Genomic DNA, 22,386 nt, shown 5'->3' on the forward strand with positions numbered 1-22,386 from the left:
GAGGGGGGACGGGGGTGACGGGGGCCAGACCCCGCAGCCGCTCCCAAGGGAGCCCCCCGCCACCCCCGCCGGCCCGGCGCAGGGTGACCAAGAGGCAGCTGCGCTTCGTGGGGGCGGCGGGGGCGCTGAGGGGGCCATCCCGCCGCGGCGGGGGGCCTGGGATGCGGCTGGGGCCGGTGGGGCCGCCTGGGGCCGGCAGGCGGCTGCGGTGAGGGGCGACGTCCTCCTCCATGGCGGGCGGCGGCGGGCTGGAAGCAGAGGCGTGAGGGTGGGGGGCAGGCGGTGCCGTGCCAGGCCGGGGGACCCAGACCTTCCCCGCTGCTGGGGCCGCGGCGTCCTGGGACGCAGCGCTGCCCGGAGCTGCCATCATCCATGGGCCTGAGCCCCCGCTGGCAGCCCTGCCAGGCCGACCGGCCCGCCTCCAGCTGGGACAATGGGGCGCTTGTGGCCTGCCCGGCACGCTCCCACGCTCGGCGCAGCAGCTGCTCCTGCCCCCTGCCCCAGCACCTTCCTGGCCCCCGCCACCGGCAGCCCCATGCCGCAGGCAGCCCCACAACCGTGGGCAGCCCCACGCCATGGGCAGCCCCACGCCACCGCCCCCTGCCCCGCTCTCATGGTGGGAGGTGGAGGAGCGGTGCGGACCCACCCGGCCAAGCCTGTGCCGCCTGCTCCTGAGGACAATGGGTGCGATTTTAAAAACAAAATTAAAATCTCTGAATTTTTGAAATGTTTTCCCTTCCTCTTCTTTTTTTTCCCTGAAATGGCAGATTCCAGTTCAACGATTTATGCCCCATTGAGGAAGTTCAGTGTTCGCTTGTCGGGTGTTCATCCAGGTTGATGCTTCTTTCCCTTATTTTGATTTTCTTTTGCTTCTTTGTTATTCTGATTGTTTCCTAATTTTGCCAGCTTCGAGGCATTTTCAGGGTCAAGAGGGCATCCATTACAGGGAGTCAGCTTGCCGCTCTACGCCTTCCTCACTGTAACAGAGACTTTGAAGGACAACGCCCTAACCAAAGAGGAAAGGAAAAAGGCGTTTTGGTGGGGAGGGAGGAGGAGATGCGTGGTTTGGTGGGCGAACAGGAGCAAAGAGAAGGAGGGCTGGGCACCCATAGTACCCACAGTATGGCAGGGGTGATGCTTGCCTGCCTTCGGGTGGCCAGGGCTGAGGGGTGGATGGGGAACCACCATCCCGTGACCCGCAGCGAGCTATGGGGAGTGCTGGGGGAAGGCAGGGCTCAGGGTGGTGTAACTTCTCTGCTTCTTTAAAGGCAAAGAGACAGAGAAAGTAGAAAATACCAACCTGGTGCTGTGCAGTATTTCTAGCACTAAGTATCTTCTCTGATGCTTTATGCAATTTAATTCAGTATCTGTGACTATTTCCCTCTCCCCTGAGGTCTCTCTGGCTGCACAGGTCCCACAGGGGAAAAACAGTCTCAGTTTTCAGGCAGCGTTTGCCTTTGGCTTAATTATTCCCAGATAGCCCTGCAGCGTAGCCAGCATAGAAGCCAGGCAGATGAAGACCTACCCTGCTGTAAAGGAAACCTTGCTGCAGACTGGTCCTTGCTGCCTGCCCCGAGCTGGAGGGAGGCAGCTCCCAGGGGGAACAACAGGAAAATAAAGCGTCGGCCGCACGGCTTGTTACACACTTTTATTCCTCTGGGGAGGACTTTGACACCGTTGACAATAAAGTCCTTTGTACCCGTGGAAAATACCTGGTTTAATACTGATTGCGTCAGGACTAAACAGTGCGAAACATAAGCCAGAGGAGATAAATAACTCTATTTCTCTCTAGTCCAGCCCTGGTCTGTTTGTCATCTTCTTTTTGCTCGGTATCTGTGGTGAGTCATGGGCAGAGCAGAGGTGAAAACAGGCAGGACGATGCGCAGAGAAGGACACAGAGGAGGGGAGAGGGAAGCCCCGCGGGAAGCCCCATCGCACCACAGTTGCCAGCTGGCCGAGAGCGGTGGTGGCAGACCCAGCCTTTCATTTTTACCAGGCTGGTGGTTTTCCCTCTTCTCTTTTGAGTCAGCAGGTGAAAGTGGGTTTGGAGGAGGTGCTATGGCAGAGCAGCCTGCGCTGATGCAGGCCGTGGGGACCAGGCTCCCCTTCCCACAGGGACGGTTCAAGCTGTCCCTGACTGCTCCAAGCCCCTCAGCTCCAGTACAGAGGTTTTTATTGCTACCCCATGACCCAGCTGGGGGTCCGTTTGCGGTGCTGTCCCAGCTACGAGGGAGTCGAAGCAAGGAAGGAGGTTTCCAAGCTGGCGCTTGGAGATATGGCTGTGTTGTGCTGGAGGGCAGGGGACGTGAACCACACAGCCGAGGGTGGGATGTCAGACCATGCAGCCCAGCCCCGCAGCATTTCCCTTTTGCAGCCCCAAATCACCAAGGCACAAAAATACATGGGATTCATCTGTTTCAGGTTGTGCTTTGAGCCTTTGCTTGCCAGGGTGAGCGTAACTTTGGGCACAGGAGTAATCCTGCTCACTGCATTTCCCTGCCGAGCGAGACTCCCCAGTTAGGGTACTCGCATCACAATCTCTCTTTTTTGGCTGAATGGAAGGACTCTCGGCTTGTCCTCTGGCTGAAACAGAGCTAAAAAACTCCTGCCAGTGTGCCTGGTTTTGGTGTGCAAGATAATGGTGGATGGGTGAAATGTCCCAGAAAGACCCAGGATATTTACAGGATGTCCTGACCCATTCCTTCCTCAGCCAAAACCCTTAGAGCTAAAAATTAACTTTCATCCCCAGAGAATTACCAATGAAGCATCACTCACTCAGACCAGCCCAGTGCACTCTCCTCTTTGGAAAACTTTGGGAACGAAGGAGAAAACCTCCCCTGACAGGTTCACAGGAAAGGCTGAGTGACATGAGTCCATCCGGGATCTGTGGCAGATTTGGGCAGCCGGCCCGAGGGACTCCTGCTGCCCAAAGGAGCCGTCGGGGACTACGGCACAGAGCTGGCACCCCAGGAGCACGCTGAAGATGTGGGTCGCCCCGATACTGGCAGGCCCAGATGACAGCACAGGATGCACAGACACGTGCACACTGGGGTGGTGGCAGCCGGCTGACATCCCCTGGGACGTGTGGGAGTGGGGCACACAGGACCCCGCTGTGTCCAGAGCGCTTGCAGGTAGCACTGCTGCACCTATGGCATCCAAAGGGTGGGTGTTGGGCTGGGAGGGGAGGTGAAGAGAGGCTCTTGGCACGACCTCCTGTCACGGGTTCAGAGCTCCCCCAAACCTCCCTCTACACACTGGGCATTGCACTGGGCTGGCAGGGAGGGAGAAGATGTGAATGTCCCTCTTAGCCCATCCATGCCACAGGACTCCGGAGAGCAGGGGACTGAACAAGTGCAAGCTGCGTCCCAGTCTATCCCATCTCACTCCGCGGCAGAGGAGACCGGGAGAGGCGTATGTGGTAAGTCTGGCAGCACCCCTTCATGGAGAGCTGCAGAATACTCTCAGCTTCACACAGGACTTGGACAAACTTCTTTACTAAAGATCTTTAATTTGAATGTAGTGCATCTGGAATGGATGGATGGATGGGTGGATGGATGGATATTCTCCCAAACAGGCACAGAGAAGCGGTGCGCCTTTAGCAGGGATAAAGGCATTCAGTCTCTGGGGCTCGCTGAGCCCTTGGCCGCTCTGCACAGAGCTTCAGCAAGCTTATCATCCCAGCACCAAGGGTGAGTGCTGTGAAAAGCTCAGCTTAAGCAACAGTCTGGACTGAAATCCCATTTATTTCCCCCAAAATACCCCCTGGACTTAAACAAACTGAGTTAGATTTAACCCAGTGACTAGGGTAAAAGGCTCTGTACCCCTTTGCAAGCCTGATACCCCTGCAGAGACCTTTCTTACAGAGGGTAGTTTCTCAAGATGCCAGGCAGCTCAAACTCAAATGATTAGCAAGGGACCTTTCATTTGAGTGATTCATCAGTCTTGACCATGGGAAGGAGCTGAAGTCCTTGGCTGGGTGAAGGGCTGTGAGCGTGTGGGAAGCCTCGAGTCTACAGCGCCACACAAACCTTGCCTAAGAAGCAAAGGGGCAGAAAGGTGAGCGGTGAGTGCGAGACCCAGATCAGCAAAGAGCGAAGTGACGATCAGCCCCGCTGGCGCAGGGCAGGGCTGCCATCCCTACCGAGGCTTGTGGACTGCTGCCTACCCAGGAGAGGCTCTTCTGGACTTGACGGGCAGCATCAGACCTCAGGCACCCCGAAGGCCAGGTTGTCCCGAATCATCAGTGTCTTCCGAAGGTCTCGTTCCATGATCGGCCTCTGTGTTCGCCACTTATGGGCTTCCTGGAGTCCTGGCTCGAAGTAGTAAATGCAAGCTCCAAAGCCCACCAGGATGAGAATGGAGATCATCAGATACACCGGCACAAACCAATCCAAGAAGTGGGGCATGGCTGCCAGAGAAAAGGGGAGAAAGCTCGTGCAGTGGGAGCACCCAAAAAACACCTCCACCGGGCTTCATCACGAGACATCGGTCTCATCAGCAGCGCCCAGCCTCCCCGCACCCCTCCTCACAGCCCCGCTGCACCCCGTTTCACACTTGGTTGCACCCCAAGGCACCTCAGGACAGGGAAATCCCCCTGGCTCATCACTGGGACCCCCTCACTGAGCGGCAGTCCTGCTCCCTCCCCGCAGAGGGAGGAGAGCCCACAGGCCCCCAGCCCTGCTGCCAGTGATTAAGGATAGGCAGCGGGTGCCTGGCTAAGCCAAGCTCTTGCAGCGGGTAAATACAGCTGCTTCTCATGTCCCACTTGGGGGAAAATTTGCTGCCCCTTCCCGACACTCCACGACCCCTTTGAATTCCCCGTCTGAGTTGGTCTAGCTCGGGGCTGAGCCCTCCCTTGCTGCACCCCTATTCAGCATCCTGCTTTCCCGGGGCTCGGGGACCTTGTGGCTCTTGGTTGAGCACTGGTCTCACCTTGCCTGGCCTGGGCTTGCACCAGTTTCCCACATGCTCCTGAGTGTCCCTAGGCTTTTCCCCAGTGATATTCAGGAGGCACTGGTTGGATTTATCAGCCTTCCCCAGTAGGCATCGCTGCCTATGACATTTATGAGTTCTGCTGCGGAATCCTTCTGAGCCGGGTCTCCGGTTTGCCGGCTGCTGTGCATCAGAGCAGAGCCCAGATCCCCGCCCCGCATCAGCCACTGAGTAGCGGGAGCCACTTACCAGGAGGGACCGATCTGCCTTGCTGGGAGGTCCTCGCCACCCAGGCGCGAGGTGCCGAGTCCGGAGCAGTGCTGCCCTGGGGAACACGAAACAACACGCGGCACGATTGCTGTCATCCCGGGGCTAAAACTGAGTGAGCAGGAAGGACCGAGAATCTCTCTGCCCAGCCATCAGGCCTGAAGCTTTCCAGAGGGGTGGACAGATGGGGGTCCCAGCCCCATAACCTGCTGATGCCCTGGCCCACTCCCTCCCCACCATTATGGCCCTACTGATGCCGTGCTCAGGGCATACACCCTGACTCGGGGCCATTTAAAAGCTGTAATGGCACTATGTTTGTGCCTCTCCCTTATCCCCGTCCTTTGGGAGGGAGGGAGCAACCCATGTTGCAACCCACAGCGGTACCCAGCTTGTCTGACTCCCAGCTGCCCGCTCTTACTGAAACACCTGCCAGGGTGTGGGTCATGCAGGGGCAGAAAAGGGGATTGAGAAGCATCCCCCCCCAAAAAAAGCACAGCTATGGCCTCCCCCAGGTGCCAGGGCTGCTGAGTTTTGCACGGTGAGTGTGCCGCTTGTCGCAGGCTCCGGTGGATTAAACCAGGGATCCTCAGGCTTGGGAAAGCACAGTGGTGCCAGGCTCAGGCACAAAAAGCAGTCCTGAAGGGAGGCTTTCCAAAACCCTCGCCCCTCAGTGTGGGTGATGAAATGCCCCTTGACTTCAGCGGGGATGGAGTTAGGGCAGAGCTGCACCCGCATCGAGCTCCTGCTTTTCCAGACACCTAAAAGCTGCCACCTGCAACAGCCCCCCAAGTCACCCCTCTGTTAATAACTGCGTGTCCCTGGCCTCCCTTGCACGGGGCAATTAAGGGGAGGCTGGGGAGAGCTCTGAGCATCTCCATCCTCTTCCCCGCTCCTGGCCCGTAAGGCTGCTGCCCTTTCCCACACTGGAGGCTGGGCTTTTTTGGGCTTTTTTTTAATACCACAGCCATCAGTTGATTCCAATGTGCCCAGCAGCATTTATCTGCTGGGCGCCTCTTGCAGCAGGAGAGCCTGTCCCTGCCTGCTCACCTGACCAGCAGCAGGAAGCATGAGGTTCATCTCTACCCTCTGAATAACACCTTTTTTGTCACAGGATTAGATCTGAAATGAGCTGCAATTCTTGTTAACATAAGCAAGAAACTGCCAGCATTGCCAGGGAGACCTCAGTGGATTTTGCCTCCTCCTACCATGCTCTTTGGCTTTCAGCAGTCCTTGGTTTTGCTACCCACGGTGCTGCCCCTAACATTGCCAAGTCCTGGAGGACTTTTTCTGTCTCCTTCTCAGTGATTCACATCTCCCTTTTGCCAGGCCTCCGCTCCTCCTCATTGAGAGCAACGGGACCGGGCACCTCAGCGTCGGCCACCATTTGGCCGGGAGCAAAGGGGCGGTCTGGGCGCTGCTCCTGCCTCTTCGTGGCTGCCTCTGCCTTTCTCAGGTGAGTAACTCGGAAGAAAGCCCCCTGCCCCAGCCTGCAACAACGTCATAGATGTGTTGTGGGGAGCAGGGATCCCGCTGTGGGGTTTTCCTAGCTCAACTCATCCTGAGGGACCACGGAAGGAATTAGGCACAAACCCTGCTCCCCGACAGGAGTCAGGTCTGAAGTCCGGGTTTGGCCAGAGGCCCCTCAGCACAGCTTTCCTGCATGCTCTGCAAAAGTAGCTCCTGCGCACCCCCTGCACCCCCCAGCTGCTGCCGCAGCCAGGCTGGGGGGCCAAGGCTGCTGCAAACCCCTTCTCCAGAGGTGCCCCAGCAGCTGATACCAATCCCCGGCTGGCGACAGCAATGGGCAGGGTTAGGGAGCCTGGGAAGGTGACTCCGGCTTGGACCCCCTGGGGCGACGGGAGGAAAGCCAGAACCTCATTTCCTTCCCTGATCATCTGCTTTCCAAATCTGGGAGTGAAGCTGCCATCCAAAAAGCACCACAATAAAAAGCAGCCCTACAGACTTCCCAATTCATCCTTCCTCTGTGATTAGCAGAGCCAGCATTTCCCAGCTCCTCGCCAGCAGCCAGTTCTTCGGTCTACTTGCTATGCAGCCCTCACCTCGTGCCACATCCCTCCATTGCTTGCCCGTCCCTGCTCCCCCAGCGAAAGGTCCTTGCCATGGCCAAGCCGAGCACTGGGAAAGGTGTCAGAGCCGCCCCCCCCCCCAGCCTCTGCAGGTCCGGCCCAGCAAAGCACTTGCTGTCATCAGGTAGGTGAGCAGATTTTGGCTGCAAATGCTGAAAAGAGGAAGTTTCGTTCAAAGATGTCAGCTTTCCGGAGCAGCTCTGCAGATATTAAATGTGCCTTAACCCTTGCTGGACCATTTGATCTTGGCACCCCTTTGCAGTGGGACATCCAGGTCCCCTCAAAGACACAAAAGAGTCCCTGGTCTTTCAGCTGAGACAGCATCTCATAGAGGTAAACTGACTGACCCTTTATAAACCCATGCTACATATGTCACTCCAGCCGCTCTCCTTCAGTGTCCCCCCCGGATCCCCTGTGCCACCTCCCGCTGCCCCCCGAGGTGCCATGGATACACTTGTGATGGGTGCCCCGGGGGGCACGCTGCAAGTGATGGGGCAGAAGCTGCTCGGGGGGGGGGGGGGGCAGGAGCAGGGAGAGGGGGTTTGCAGGAGACACAGACACGCAGCGGTGACCAGGCAGGAGTGGTGCCCATGCAGAGTGCCAGGACACAGGTGACTTTGGGCACAAAACCCTCCCGTGTGCATGGTCGGGAGCACAAACCAGTTACCAGTGTTACCAGTCACGGGCTCGCCCTGACCGCAGAAGATCCCCCTCAGGCCTGGCCACCCCATGGCAGCTTGGGGCAAGGAGCTGCCGATGGCTGGTGCCCCGGACCACGCATTGCATCCCTGGCAAGCACCCGCTACCTGCCCTGCAGCGTGCCACCTACCTCCTTCCACGGGCGCAGGGCGAGGGAGGAGGCTGCTCCCTCCGGCGTCTGCCGGGGCCCGGCCGGGATGAGTCAGGCTCCTTTCCCAGCCGGGCAGTGCCAGGGAGAAGGGACCCCGCTCCGGGAGAGCAGGGCGACGGCGAGAGGCGACGGGCGCGGGGCGGGAGGGAGGGATGGGGGAGCAGCCGCGGCTGGCAGCAGCCTGCAGGGATGACGGGCGGCCAGCAGCGCGGCCTCGTTTCCCACCGCGGCTCCTGGGGGCTTCCCCCATCGCCCCCCCCCGGCAGCGTCAGCCCCCCTCCAGCCTCCCCAGGGCACCCCACCGCCGGCCTCCCCCCCCCCCCCGAAGGAGGGACCGTCTGCAACCAATTGCATCCCCGCGCCGGGGGGGTATTTTAGCAGCAGTCGCTATGGCAACGGGCCTCCCGAGCTCAGCCGCACATGGTACCCGGGCCGGAGCCACGGGAGAGGCGGCCGGGGGATGCTCTCCCTCCTCCCGCATCACCCGCAGCCCGGGCCGCAGCGCCGGAGGACCCGCTCCCCGCTGGGCTGAGAAGGAAGGATGGGGCTGGGGAGGAGGAGAAATGCTGGGGGAGACTCGGGCTGATGTCTGTGAGCTCGGGCTGATGGAGATTTATGGGATTTTAAGGCTCCACAGATTTACCGGCGTGCCCACCCCAGGCTCTGGGGGCTGGTCGCTTGTCAGCAGCGGGATGGAGGCAGAGGGAGGGAGGGGTGGAAGAGGGAGGGAGGTTAGTACTCCCTTTAGGAGTTTTATGCAAAAATAAAATAATCAACACTTTGACCGAAAGTATCTTGCAGCAGAAAACTGAGAAACATTGCTGTCTGAAGTAATATTTTTGCTCTCAGTGTTTCCTGAATCCATACCTGGCTCTGCTGCTGCTGACAGAAGGCGTTTCATTAAAATATTTTCAGCTTTTCAGCAGCACAGAAATAGGAACGACCAAACTGTTTTGTTTTTTTGGTTGTGGGTTTTTTTTGTACACAGGGAAATTTTCACTGTGACCCAGAAGTCGTTTAGTGCAAAAATGTTGTAACAAAATCAATCAAACAACTGGCTCCAGCCCTGAGAGCTGCCTGCTCTCCTGCCTGAGCTCTCCAGCCCTGCTCACTTGGTGTCTGACACCTACGGCTCTGCAGGTGCGCCGCAGGGGGGTGGTTGTAGAGGCTTGCGGGGCTAATAATATCCACCAAACTGTCTGAGCCCCGAATTTGTGCCCGCTACACACCTATGCCCCAGGAGCCACGAGGTACGAGATTTGGCTTCCCAGTAGATTGCGTTTCAGGCATAAGTGGGTTCGTCCCCTGCCCAAGCCAACCTGTGGATGGTGACAGAGCCCCCATGCGCTTGCTGGCTCCAAAAGTAATGCACCCAAGGGGTCTGTCGCCTGGTCTGCCCCAGGGTTTCATCCATCAGTGCAGAGACAGGGCTGTGCTGGGAGCTGTGGGAGCTGGCTGGCGCACTCTGTGATTTCCTCCTCATCCTCCTGAGCCCCACTGCTGCTTGATGTAACATCGTAATAGCTTAGAAGCATTGAGTATAGGCTTGTGGTCCCCCTGTACCTAGCAGGACATCTGCACAGAGGATCAGATCCATTAGGATTAGCTAGCTGCTTCTTGGTTTGCTCCAGCAAGGTGGGCACTCCAGATGATTGCCATGTGCCTCCAGAGAGAAGCCTGCAATCGTGCCTTAATTTTAACCTCACTGAAGTTCAGCCATGATACCCACCTTGACCATCAGAACAGTAACTGCTTCACTAATCCCACTGCAGAGGGAGGAAAACACAAGCCTCATGGTTTTGACTGTACTGGGAGACACACATGTGGTTTGGACAAACCAAAAGCCAAACAGATTTTTAAAAAATAACATTGAAAAGATATTGTTTATTGTGTTCCCAGAGCAAACCCTAAGGGCAGGCAAAGACGCAGTACATTTGAGAGGGCAGAAGGGAAACCACTTTCCAGGCATGCAAAGAAAATGAGAGGAAGATCAGTGGTGGCCGGCACAAGGCAGGAGACTTTTCATTTTTCCAGGAGACCGGTCAGTGCTGGAGCCACAGGCCACCCTGGTAGGGCCTGCTGGGCCAGGCGTCCTCGAGGACACCATGCTGAAATGGGTAAGATCCTCTCCCATCCCCAGCCAACCATCCCAGCTCGCTGTCATAGGTCACCCCAGGGGGACACCAGAGCCAGTGTGCGTCCATCAGGCTGCAACCTCTCCCTGGGTTTAAGCTCAGGCTTAATGCTAGCATGCTGCTCACGCAGCCAAAACCCCAGAACAGCAATAGTTTTGTCTCACAGGGTCATTTTTTCCCCCTGGCATGCAAGCACTGGGAGGGCATGGCGAGGAGTGGGGATCACCTCCTTCTGCAGCCACCACCCCACTGGTGGGCTTGTGCAAGTCACGACATGGCAGGCAGCCTCGCTTGCTTCTAGAAGAACCAACCCCCCCAGCTGAGTTTGAAGCACCCTTGGAGGCAGCGGGAAATCAGCATTGGGCTTTGTGCTGCCGGAGCTGGGACACTCTTGCAGACCCCCTGCCTCCGACACCGTGGCTGCTGCTTGCTGCCTGTGACAGGGCTCTCAGGTGCTGTCACATCCTTTGGTTTCTGACAAGAGCTGCAGCGTCAAGACGGCTCCAGGCATCGACATGCCTCGAACAGCTTGAACCGCATGGAAACGCTTCAGCTGCAGTTCAGCTTTCACTACGAATAAGGCTGCCGTGTGCCACTCAGCATCTTCCAGGCACGAGCGCGTGCATATCATCCTGCCCGCTGCCTGGGGGGCTTCAGCCCCTTCCACCTGCCTCGGAGGAAGCCCCTGAGCAGCTACACGTACGCAACCCCCCTGAAGCCATTTGCCCCAGGATACCTGCCCACCACCAAGCCTCCGACTCCATCCATATCTCTGGGCAGCCACAAATTCACCTGTGCGATGAAGGCAAGTGCGGGGTCAGGTTTGATGTGAGAGGGCCGCCCAGCCAGAGCAAAAATCACGAAACCCTTCTCAGACAAAAGCCCTGGCTGGAGAAAGAAGAGGTAGTTGGGCAACCTCAGGCGCATGCTTCTGGCTGGTAACATGCCCATAAATCACAGCATGAACGACACTCTGAGCTCAGCTTAATCCCAAGCCTGATTAAGTGTTATTCCAGTTTTTCTTAACAAGTTTCCTCGCTGTTCTACCGTGTCTTTTAGGCTTTTATCAGCATCTTCTGAGATGATCAGACACAAGTCTCTGCCTGTCTTTAAGGCAATACCAATCCTCCAAATACTACTCTCCGAAGGTAGGTAGAGGCATGGGAGAAGATGGACTTTATCAAACTAGCCTCCTCCACGGTCCTCAGTAGAGGACAAAACTCCAGCAAGAGTCACAGAAATACTTCCCTGCTCAGCTGCTGGAGGTGACGGAGTTGCTGCAGGATGCAGAAGGCACCCTGGATGCATGGCAGGACATCAGTTGGATACGCCGGTGGGAAAGCAGAGTCACCTGCCTTCTGGGTGCTACTGCAGCTTCAAATAAGGAAACCCATTTGAGAAGCTTTGCTGAGTTAATGAAAAAGCTAAGGATATGTGTATGGTGAGTTAAATTAAAGAGCAGAATGGAAAAAGATGACTTACTTTGGGTCTAACAATAGCTGGAGAGAGCCTTTGCCAAAGGAAGCTGAAGTTGCCAGGAACATATGTGGAAATGTCATTAGTTTCCCTAATAATTTGCACTTGCTGCAAATGATACCATTTTTGTCTATTAGTAAGAGAACAAGCACAGTCAAATACACACGAGTTTGTATTCTGCGCGTTTCTTAGGCAGCACTGCAAGAGGTCAGCCCGGAGCCAGCGATGCATGGCCAGGCGACGTCTCACAAAACTCGTGCTGAACAGGGCTGGGATGAAGCCACCGCTGCCAGGAGGTCTAGGAGCAGGTGCTGAGACAACTGGGACCATGCTGGGGTCAGTGCTGCTCCCGAGACCATCTCTAAAGCCTGTCTCCATCACTCCTCTGGCTGCTTGGGGAGAGCCGAGAAAGAAATCAGAGGGAAAATATCCCGAGATTCAGTCACCAACCTGCTGGATGAAGCACACAGCAAATTGGCCAAGGATATCCAAAGACAATGTGTGTTGTGCAATATTTTTTGCAGCAACCAGTGCTGTCCTGCTGCAGGAGCGACTGCATCATTCCCAGGGAGCAGTGCTGATGGCCAGGCCAAGTCTCGCTGATGCCAATTGCCTTCATTGGCAGCACCAGAGCACCTTCATAGGGACAACATTACACTTTTACTCATTTTTTGAATGATTTGTGCTACCGGAGCAATGTACAATGGCCCACAGAGTAAAATCAGGAGCCCTCCCCTTCCGTGTCACGCCCTGGTCTCGCCCCTTCTGCCTGCGCCGGGGACCAGTGCGCTGACACCCCTGCTTCAGCTCACCTGCACCACTTGGAAGCAGAGATCGACTCATTATTCCCATTTTGCAAACTGGAAACGGGGTGGAGAGGTGAAACAGCCTGACATAGTCACACAGTGATATGTAAAATACACCCCAGCCTCCAACATCAGCCATGCCTCATCCCTCTCCCCTCCTCTCCCTGCCGAGCTACAGATCTAGGCAAGAGCTGCAGGCACATTGCCAGCCTGAGACTCCACCTCCTTATGCCATCCTCTACCATGAAAAACAGGTTTTAAATGCTACCCTTTAACATTAGATCTGTTTTACACCCCTTGGCCCATGGGTAAATAGCCAATGAGGCTGCAGGACAATGACTCCTCTTCTCCCCCCTGGTTCCCCACAGAGCTGAGCTTGCTCTGCAGGCTTTGCACCCCCGGCGGAGCATCCCTGCCTGCGTTTCAAAGAGGAAGGAAAGCAAAGCAAATCTGCCTGGCACAGCTCGCCGTGCCAGCTGTCGGGCAATGGCTTTGCATCCCAGGAGGAAATTAGCTGTGCCAAAGCCTGGACTTTCAGGCAGGGACCATCAGCACTACCACTGCCCCCCTCTGAGTCACCCTCAGGTGGGCCATGCACCCGAGGGTCCTTCGTTAGTAAGGGGCCAAGGGGGAGGCGTCCCCCCGGTGAAAGGGCGCAGTGAAGGTGGGGCAAGCAGAGGAGGGAGCAGAGCGAATCTCTGTGTCCCCACAGGAAGGTGAGGCTCAGCCCTGTGGAGGGAAGCCTGCCAAGGGACGGCCAAGAAACCTGCTGGGGACAAGGAAAAATAACTGTGGGATCGGTGGTAGCTTATCTGGACATGCTGAACATCGACAGGCACCGCTGTCACCAGAAGCCTGCAGCAAGAGAGGGGACAGCGAGCATGTGCCCAGCTGGACACTGAAACCACCCAGGTCCTTCTGCAGGGCCGGCGAGCCAGCAACAGGGAGTAGCAGGGGGATGAAAGAGGAGAAACACAGTTTAGGTGAGTGCTGCAGCTTTTAGCGTATTTCTATACCCTCAGCAGCCCAAAAGCAGCATTGTCCAAATTGCTCTCTATGCCCCCCCGACCTGGGAGCTGGCTCTTGTTATTTATCTCATCTGCCTGCCTCCCACCTTTAGGACACGTCTGCCCTGGATTCGTCCTCCCTTCCCCCCGCCAAACTCAACAACAACCAGAAATATCCTGTAATCTCTTCTGCTTCACCTGTAATTTGTCTCATGCTGGCAACGAGCGGAACCGTCTGCCTTTGTCAAGATCAAAAAAGCCACGGCAGCCATGTGATGTCAGCTTACATTAAACCCCCCCTCTTTCCCCTCCGCCTCCCCTCTCCAGCTCGATGCAGAGGGGGAGATGCGTCTTCATCCTCCTGCAGCCTTCGTCCTCCCCCCGGCACATCTCCCGCCATTCGGAGGTGCCCTGGTTGACGGGGCAAGGAGGGCCAGCCCCAGCAGGCAGCTGAGGGGGTCCCGGACCCTCCTCCGCACCAAGCTGGAGCCGAACCCGGCGATGAGGCAAAGAGCAAGAGATGCAGCAAGGTGGACCACAGGCCACCGAGGGACGTCGGACCTCCAAGGGCTTTACATCACTGCGCGTCATCCTCCCGCTCTGACCTTGGAGTGAGGAAAGCTCAGCCTGCATCCGTAACCGCAGTGCTTCTGAGCCGGCTCCTTCCTGCCTGTATGGTGGGTGGAGGAGCGCCCGGCTGGGCAGAGGCCGGCCGGCCAGCGGGGCGAGGGGGAAGGTGCCCAGGAAAGGGCAGGATGGAGGTCGGGGCTGCTGGAGCCGCTGCAAAACCTCGCACGGAACAAGTCAGCGTGCGGTTAGGGAAATTCCCTTCCCTAGCTATTGTATCAAGCAGTCTTTATAGTATGAAAGCGTATTCACTTTGTTAACGTGTATGAGTTCACGTTATAGACCGCGATGGAAGGAGGCAGTGGAATTTTACTGGAGCCTTTGGTATTGTTCAGGCTTGAGCAAACGAAGGGACACCACCAGCTCGCCGCCAGGACCAGGGGGACAGCCCAGCCCTGCAAACAAGGACTTTGCTTTTTGGAAGCTTAGGGCTGCCCGTGCTACCCCTGGGCAGCCAAGGTGAGGCCAGCACCCTACCCCCCTCACACCTCTCCGAAACCCTCGCCAGCGTCGCCGGGCGCCACCGACAGGCGCCTGGGGCGCGACTGACCCCGCGACGCCCGGCGCTGCAGGAATGCCGCCGCTGGGCAGAGTTTTACTGTCACTAGCACCCGGTGGCGTGGCTGTCAGTGACCGGTCAGGCCCTGCGGTGCCCCAGCGCCGGCAGGGTACCGGTGGCGTGGCTGTCAGTGACCGGTCAGGCCCTGCGGTGCCCCAGCGCCGGCAGGGCGCCGGAGCCCCGCGTGCACCCCACCCGCGGCGCCCCACGGCGCCGGGCCGCGCCCTGCCCGTGATGGGCAGCTCCTCGCCCCGCCCCTCCCCTCCGGCCCCGCCCCCGACGCGCGACGTCAGCGCGGCGGAGGTTTGAATCCCGGCGGGCGGGCAGGCGGGCGGCGTTGCCTGCCGCGGGGATGACGGCGGTGCGGCCCTTCGACAAGCTCCCGGCGCTCAACTCCGCCGCCTTCCTGGTAGGTCCGGCGGCGCCTCGCCGCCCCCCGCCATCCCCTCCCGGGGCTCGGCCCTGCGGTCGGCGCCCGCCTGTCTCGCACCCTCCGCGGGCCGCGCTTCGGGGGCAACGGCCCTGCCTCAGCGGCAACGGCCCTGCCGGCCCCGCCCCCCCGCGGGGATAGGCCGCCTGGCGGCGATATGCAAATGCGGCCGCTGGGCCGGCCCCGCCCCCCGGCGCCGCTTGCGGCGGGGCCCCGGCGCGGCGGCGGGGAGGGAGCCCGGGGCCGCCGGGTGCCCCCGGCCGGGCGCCGCCTCCGGGGCGGCCTCTGAGCGTGCTTTTCCCTCCTGTCCGCGCAGCTGGTGGGTTCGGACGAAGGCCTCCAACAGAAGCTGGCGGAGGCGATCCTCCGAGAGAAGAAGAACTTCAAGATCAGTATGTGAGTGGTGGGGAGGGGGATGCGCCGCCTGCGGCCCCGGCCCCGGCCGCAGGACCCGAGCGGGATCGTACCGGGGCCCTCTGCTGCTTTGCCCAAGAGATGGAGCTAAAGCAGCGGCTGTGATGCGAGTTCACGAAAAGTTTCTGCTTCAGAAATGCAGGCACCGAAATTGCGTATAAATGCAGCTTCTACCCAAGTGGCGGCAGCGGGAACGGCAGGGCGTTCGTTTTAAGGAAAGAATGTGCTCTGGTGAGCGCTGGAGTGCACTAGTGCACGGATGTGGCTGGCATCTGCAGGCGGCAAGCCGCCCTGTCTTCGGGGCAAGCAGCTTGGGCATGATTAGGTATGGGGGTGGAAATAATTCTCGCATTCATCGTGCTTACTATGCACATACCATTGCCCTTTGCATGTTGCACGGGTGCTTGATTAATAAATTGCAAGGGTATGAGAGGAGCACAGATTTTTTTTTTTTTTCTTTTTTCTCCTGGGGGACAGACATATACAGGAATTAAACATCCTGGGACAAATTGGGACGAGTACAATGCTTGCAACTAGTTGAAAGCAAACAAGTTTTCCTGAAAGACGCCTATTACTTTTGGGGCTCTTCATAGCCGTTTTCTGGTTTGTATGCATGCACGTGCTTTTCCTCCTCGAGCTGTTAAGATGCATTTGGAATTTTAACTTTAGCTGCATGACAAGTCCTGCCTTAAAAGCTTGATTAACTAACTTTTTACGATATAATGTCCTTGACAGCTCTCTTGCCAAGACCAAATGAGTTTAGTCAGCTCTTCAGAAGGTGTTTGTGTTATTTCGCTGCTGTAATCCAAGGCTATGCAGTAAGGGCAAACCCAAGCTAATGCTCTACTAACCGGTTAGAGCGACTGTACTGCTCTGATCACGGCATCTTGGATGTTTCTGCTAACTAGTAGTAAATTAAATTACCCGATTCTCTATGCAAATCCTGCAGCCTCTGCTGAGCTGTGGAGTACCATAACTAAACGGCTACTGGTGCTACACCGGGGTAACTACCCAAAGGCATGGAAACTTATGCTCTGCTACAGAGCAAGATAAGTCCCTGCACTAGTATCACTAGGGAAGTACAAATCCCTGAGGAAACAGAAGTCTGTGACGGTTTTTTTTTTTCCCAGTGTGTGGCTTTGGGATTATACACATTACAAAGAAATATGGTATCTTGTCTGGCAAGTCTACCTGCCAGATACAGCTGTTGGGAGAATTGCAGGGCTGGTGTTTTTGTGTCTCTTACCACGAGGGAAAAAAAAAAAAGGCTTCTACAGCACATATCCGGAGGCTGCTCTAGTGATGTTGGTTTAAATATAGTAGTTTAAATAGTCATTTTATCCAAATCACGGAGGTTTTACGGGTTGTTTGTTTTTTTCCCCCAGACAATGAGATCTGATATCCTTTCACCACAGCTTCTCCCTAAATTTCACCTTAAATTGTTTGTGTTGCAGTGTGTCTTTCAAGCGTGCTTTGCTCATATCGTGTGTTAGTTTCAAAATGTTTTTGTTAAATCATACCTTCCTTATTTACAGGAAACAAAACACCTTTATTCAGGGACTGGCAGACAAAACTACAAACTGCATATGATTAATAAAGGGAATGTGTACTGTGGTCTGTGGCTGCTAGGAGAAACTGTTAAGTCCCTCAGATTTAATTGCTAGAAATAATATTCCCCAAGGAGACCAAAATCAGTGTTTCTCTCTTGGCTTCCAGAGAGGAAGTGGATTGTGAGACTGAAATTCTGGGATTTTTGTTTGTCTGATCTATCTTTCAGGTGGTCTTCCAAAAATATGGTGCTGATAATATTCTTCCCTGTGGAAGGCCCAGATATACACTACTGAAGTGCCCTTTTTTTTTTTTTTTTTAAATTTGTAGCAGGAAGAGACACAAAAAATCCCCACCCTGTAATTCATCTTCCAACAGCTGTATCGGCAGTGGTGGTATTATGTAGAAGGACACCTAAACTAACCTAGTAACTCCTGACGCAGTGAAAGGGATAAAAAGGCGGGTAATGGTATCACAGAAGCTCTTTCTGAGTTATAACTTCATCTATAAAGCTATACTAGTGATAAATTTCTGGTTTAAGGTGTTGTGAATACAACACATCTTTCTGTAACATGGGCACCTGAGAAGGTAGCCTCTCCTGTGTGAGTGTATGAGCAGTATCTCTGGAATGTGACAGGAAAGAACTGATGCACTTTAACTGAAACTTGGCAGCAAAATATACCAGTAAAGCATTGGGGTTCACTCTGTTAGAAAGGACTCATTCTTAACAATTAAATAAAATGACTGCAATACAGATCTGTGCGGAGAAAATGTTTCTGTCAGTCTTGTTATGCTCTAATAAGCTTCCCATTATAAACAACCTTGTCTAGCAAGTATTATTGTGGCTGTCAGCACTTCTGAGTAGGCTAAGATATGAGAATATCACTTAAAGAATCACAGTCTCTCTTCGGTGCCTACGTATTTAGTAATCAGCAGGCTTCCTGGTAACTTCCTACATGGTGAACTGCAATGGTTATGTGCTTATGGTTAAGTGGATGCTGCCTTGCCAAGCTATTTGCTTAAACTGGCAAATTTATTATCTTTCAGTCACCTTGCTACATCCCTCCCCTTACCTTCAGAGAGGGATCACCTTCGGCCCAGGATAGATCTGATTGCGTTTATGATTGACATCAAGAGCAAATACAGGTAAAAGAAGGGCAAAAATATGAGAGGGGAATCTGATGTTCTTTCTTAGATTGATGGCTAAATCTACTTTTTTACTGTGTCAGAGTCGCTGAATAGTGGATTTCAAACCCAGGAGTTGCTGTGGTGGGAGAGCTCAGTAATACATACAGTGGTTTTCTGGCCTCCAGCAACGGACTAGGACTGAACCGCTCAGTCCAATAATGTGCCTGTTGTGCATTAAGCTGCCATAGCAGAGAAGGCAGAATTTATTCCTGGATCCAGACAGGGGATGATATGAACCAAGCTTTGAAAAGATGCTGTCTGTAATATTAGATGGAAACAATGGTGGTGCTGTTAAGTTCTGTAATATGTAGATGGCTGATGGGTGCTGGGCAGTGCTACCTAATAACCAGCCGGTTGCTGCCTGTGTGTCCCCAGTTCACTGATACCGCTGGTCAAGCGGGATCAGCACTACAGACGTCTCGAGGCAAAAGAGAAAGGTCTGCAGAGATTGATCCCTTTTCTCTCATCTTGTGCTCATCTTTGTAGAAATGATATTTGCGTCCCCAGGCCATAAGTAAAGACTTGCTAAGGCACAAAAGTCAGCATTTTATTACTTAACTTGTGACTGATGATCCTGGGCTCTCATTTACCAAAAATGACAGGCCCAGCTGCATACTTACAGCACAGATGGTGCTGCAGAAATGTGTGGGCTAGCTCTTCCGAAAGAGCCGAAGTAGTGCTGAAGTCTCATTGGACGTTAATGAATCTGGATGCTTAGGGTCCGCAAATCATGGAGGACACCATTCAAACTAAGTCTAACTGTTGAGTCTTGGGTAGAAAGGATATGTTATGGATTATTAAACAGCTGTGGGTATTACAGAGGTCTCTGCTGCCATGCTTTTAGCATAGAGCATGACTCTGCCGGCTCACAGATCAGCAGATGTTAACATCGTTGGTTTTCTAGTTGTGCTTCTGAAAGTTATTCCCTTTGTCCTTACGCTGCACTGGTTTTACCTCTCTGTGCAACTGGATTGTCTGTGCTTTTCCAACAGCTTGAAGAATGTCGAAGCTTCCCTAGCTCATGTGGATGCCAGCTTCTTCCTGGGGAAAGTGTGCTTTCTTGTCACTGGGGGTACGTATGGCATCTGCCCTATTCCTCCTCTCCGAGTGGCACAACTCACTGTTGCTTTCCTTAAAACAGGGCAGTGACTTAACTTGAAACAAAACAAAGGAAACCAGTGGCTTTGAAAGCTTTGTTTAAATTATATCTGAACTCATCTGCCTTTTTTTATTGTTTTCTTAGATAAAACATTGTTCTCTTCTCTTGTGCTCACTTGCTCTTTTTTGTTTTTGCCAGTCAGACCTCTCTTCTCTGACCCTAATCCCTGGATATGATTTGTGTTATTGATTTTTATTGTTTTTCCTGTGGCACTACAGAAGTCTGTTCTATCTGCTCTTGCAGATCTCTCTTAATGATAACCTTAATGAGCAGTGAGGAGCATATGATACTGTGGTAATAAAATGAATCTAAATGGATGAGCTACTAAACTATTAAGTATAGTTTTCATACAAGACTGGTATCCCTGCCATGTGCTGTCTGGCTCTGTTGTGCCTTTAATCTCTCTCCCTGCCCCCCTGAAAGTGGAGAGGGTGCTTTCCTGCATACCCTCCCTACTTCAGCTCTGAGGAACCGGAGGGGCCAGCCTATACTGCTCAGTGTTGGAACAGAGTTGCTGTGTCCTTGGAATTTGGGGTCAGGAGGTGGGGTGGAAAAGAGTCTTGGCATTTTCCTGTGCTATGGCTCAGGACATCACCTTGTGATATGACACGAGCCAGGAGGGCTTCTGATAAATGAGTAGAAGATTCTGCCCCTGCTGACAGTGTACTGATGCCTTATCCAAAATGTTAATGTTACAGTACTCAGTAATGTGGGGATACTATTCCTGCTGTCAGTATTATGAACGACTTCTGTGCTAATTCCGTTGTACCTTTCTGTTTGTACTGCTCTTTGTTGCCTTACCTTCCATGGTGCTCTCAAAATTAGCTCTAGATCATTTCGTTGATGTGGAATTTCATGGTACTTTTCTTCACTGAATGTTGATTATGGGGCTTGTAATGTGGGAAAACTTTTTCTGTAGTCGGCAGGGTGAATTACTGCAGTGTAGAGATGAACGCCATCTGGAAACTGGGAGAAGTCTACTGTAGTCCTGTGCTATTCTGTGAGCTGGAGGTAAGGTGCTTATTTGGTGTCTGAAGGGATTTGTGAATTCCACTCCTCTCTGATCCTTAGGAACATCATTACATTAGCAAGAAATATATGTACATACGCTACTGTCTTGCCTAAGTGTCAGACACCAGACTCTTTTTTTATAAGAACAGTAGAGGTACGGGAGTCTGACTGTCCTTGAAATGAGTCTTCTAGATTATCTGCTTCTTCCTGTGCTACTTCAAAGCCTCAGAAAGCCAAGTCTAAATTAACAAAGACTTCTCTGATATGCAAAGCCTCGGTACACTTGTTCCTTGAGGCATTTTCTCTTCCTGGGAGCCCCTGAGCTGTTATTTGCCATGTGACTCTCTTGCCCACGTAATGCTTCCTGTTAGCCAGACTGTTTTGCCATCTGATGTGCCACTTTTTCCAATTACCTGCTTGGTCTGAAAAGCTAGAGGGAGAGTTTGGCATTCAGCAGTAGCACACTTCACTTTTCCGTGTACTCATCATTCCACCCTCAGAGACTGCTTCCCTACCAGCAGGTAATATCTGTGCCTTTGGCAAGCCCTTCAGGGTTTTCAGCTGACAACGCTGTACCTCCCTTAACATTAGGGGAGTAAATGGGCCTGTTTGGGGTTTTCTGCAGCTAGCTGCTCTGAACCATACTTAATGCCTGCTCCGGTTCTCTTTTAGCACAGCTTAGCATTGCTTTTCTTTGTTTCTATTGATTAAATAATTTCTCCATTTTGTTTCCAGTTGGAAGGGATAAGAGTTGCCACTGCTCAACGACTTCTCCGGATGTTACAGATCTGTGCTGGTCACGTACCAGGAGTTTCTGCTTTGTCCTTTGGCTCACTGATGAGGAACTCTGCTGATGACTAGCTTCTCCTTGTGAGAATTCAGCCACATTCATCAGGTTTTTCACTTCAGGCATTCAAGCTGCTGCAGTTGGAATCGCATTGGGAAGCTTTTTTGCCTGACTTGTCATGACCACTCATCCAGAGCTGTTCCTAGTTGCTAATCTCTCAAGAAAAGTTTGATTCCTGTTCAGTGGATAACATGGAGGTGCTGGGGGGAGGGCAGTTTGAATTGGGGATTCCGATGCATTATTACATCTGAATCCCATTTCATGATCAAGTTTGAGTTTCACCCCCTTTGCCAGTGGCCAGGAGCTATGTGTTTTACTGAGAGAATATTGGAAGAAAGGCTGCTATCCCAAACGCCGCATGTCACAGTTGAGTATCGTAGTTTCAGTGTCCCCACAGCACTAGAGAAGAGGCAGCAGGCTCCTGCTTCCTTTCAGCTGAAATATAGCACCTTGGACTAGTGTAAAACCTCGCTGCCAGGTTTTGTCTCCCCACCAAGACAATAATGGGGACGGAATGCTGTCCTGCAGCTTCTAGATAGGCTGCAATTGGCAGTTAATGGTCCAGCTGTGTGAGCATCTGCCCAGTGAAGGGCTCTGTATTTCCATGCCTGATACCTAACTGGGGAGGAAGGGACTAAAGAAGATAATCTAGCACTTTAGCTTTCTTTTAGGTCTTTAAAGAAAAAGGCTCTGTCTATCAAGCCCAGGATAACAAGCAACCCTAGTCTGTCAAGCCCAGGATAACTCTAGCAACTCAGCCTCCGGGGCTGACCAGAGATGAAACAGAGCAGGCTGGACTACAGCAACATACAGAAAACACGTGTTGTCTCTTGCAAGTTGGGCGTATGCCGTGTATAATCCCTTAACAGGCTGTTATCAGCAGTAATTCATGCCTTGTTCTTACTGCAAGTCAGTAGTGTGTTCTGGAGTTCTAAGTTAATAAAATGTATACTATTTAATAATTAGCTGTATGCTCTTTGTTTAGGTACGTGGCACGGGCTCTAAAACCTATGAACACTTGCCCCAGTTTGCCCTGGCAGGGA

At 53.9% G+C, this 22,386-nt stretch overlaps 2 protein-coding genes across 6 annotated transcripts; one reads left to right on the forward strand and one right to left on the reverse strand.

The window, feature by feature from the left end:
- Nucleotides 1-1,733: 1,733 nt before the first annotated feature.
- Nucleotides 1,734-8,432, reverse strand: SMIM45 (small integral membrane protein 45). Of its 3 annotated transcripts, none has more exons than XR_015706555.1 (4): nucleotides 8,116-8,432; nucleotides 5,182-5,257; nucleotides 4,142-4,408; nucleotides 1,734-4,033 (listed from the first exon to the last, which is right to left on the reverse strand). XR_015706555.1 is itself a non-coding variant. In XM_087766297.1 (4 exons), exon 3 carries the CDS (start codon nucleotides 4,404-4,406, stop codon nucleotides 4,200-4,202), a length of 207 nt encoding a protein of 68 aa, XP_087622423.1. In that variant the 5' UTR covers nucleotides 4,407-4,408; nucleotides 5,182-5,257; nucleotides 8,116-8,432; the 3' UTR covers nucleotides 1,734-4,033; nucleotides 4,166-4,199. The 3 variants fall into 3 exon arrangements, 2 of the variants coding, with proteins under 2 accessions (XP_087622423.1, XP_087622422.1); XM_087766297.1 differs by having other exon boundaries at nucleotides 4,166-4,408; XM_087766296.1 differs by having other exon boundaries at nucleotides 1,734-4,408.
- A 6,601-nt stretch (nucleotides 8,433-15,033) lies between these two features.
- Nucleotides 15,034-22,283, forward strand: CENPM (centromere protein M). Of its 3 annotated transcripts, none has more exons than XM_087766387.1 (6): nucleotides 15,034-15,155; nucleotides 15,493-15,572; nucleotides 18,186-18,284; nucleotides 19,319-19,398; nucleotides 20,405-20,496; nucleotides 21,232-22,281. In XM_087766387.1, exons 1-6 carry the CDS (start codon nucleotides 15,099-15,101, stop codon nucleotides 21,355-21,357), a joined length of 534 nt encoding a protein of 177 aa, XP_087622513.1. In that variant the 5' UTR covers nucleotides 15,034-15,098; the 3' UTR covers nucleotides 21,358-22,281. The 3 variants fall into 3 exon arrangements, with proteins under 3 accessions (XP_087622513.1, XP_087622514.1, XP_087622512.1); XM_087766386.1 differs by lacking the exon at nucleotides 15,034-15,155 and adding an exon at nucleotides 15,725-15,915 and having other exon boundaries at nucleotides 15,514-15,572; nucleotides 21,232-22,278; XM_087766388.1 differs by lacking the exon at nucleotides 18,186-18,284 and having other exon boundaries at nucleotides 21,232-22,283.
- The last annotated feature ends 103 nt before the right edge of the window (nucleotides 22,284-22,386 follow it).

The sequence above is a fragment of the Nipponia nippon genome, unplaced genomic scaffold (genome assembly GCF_047370975.1).
Source record: "Nipponia nippon isolate SJK-2023a ecotype South Korea unplaced genomic scaffold, ASM4737097v1 scaffold_3, whole genome shotgun sequence".
NCBI classification, from domain to species: domain Eukaryota; kingdom Metazoa; phylum Chordata; class Aves; order Pelecaniformes; family Threskiornithidae; genus Nipponia; species Nipponia nippon.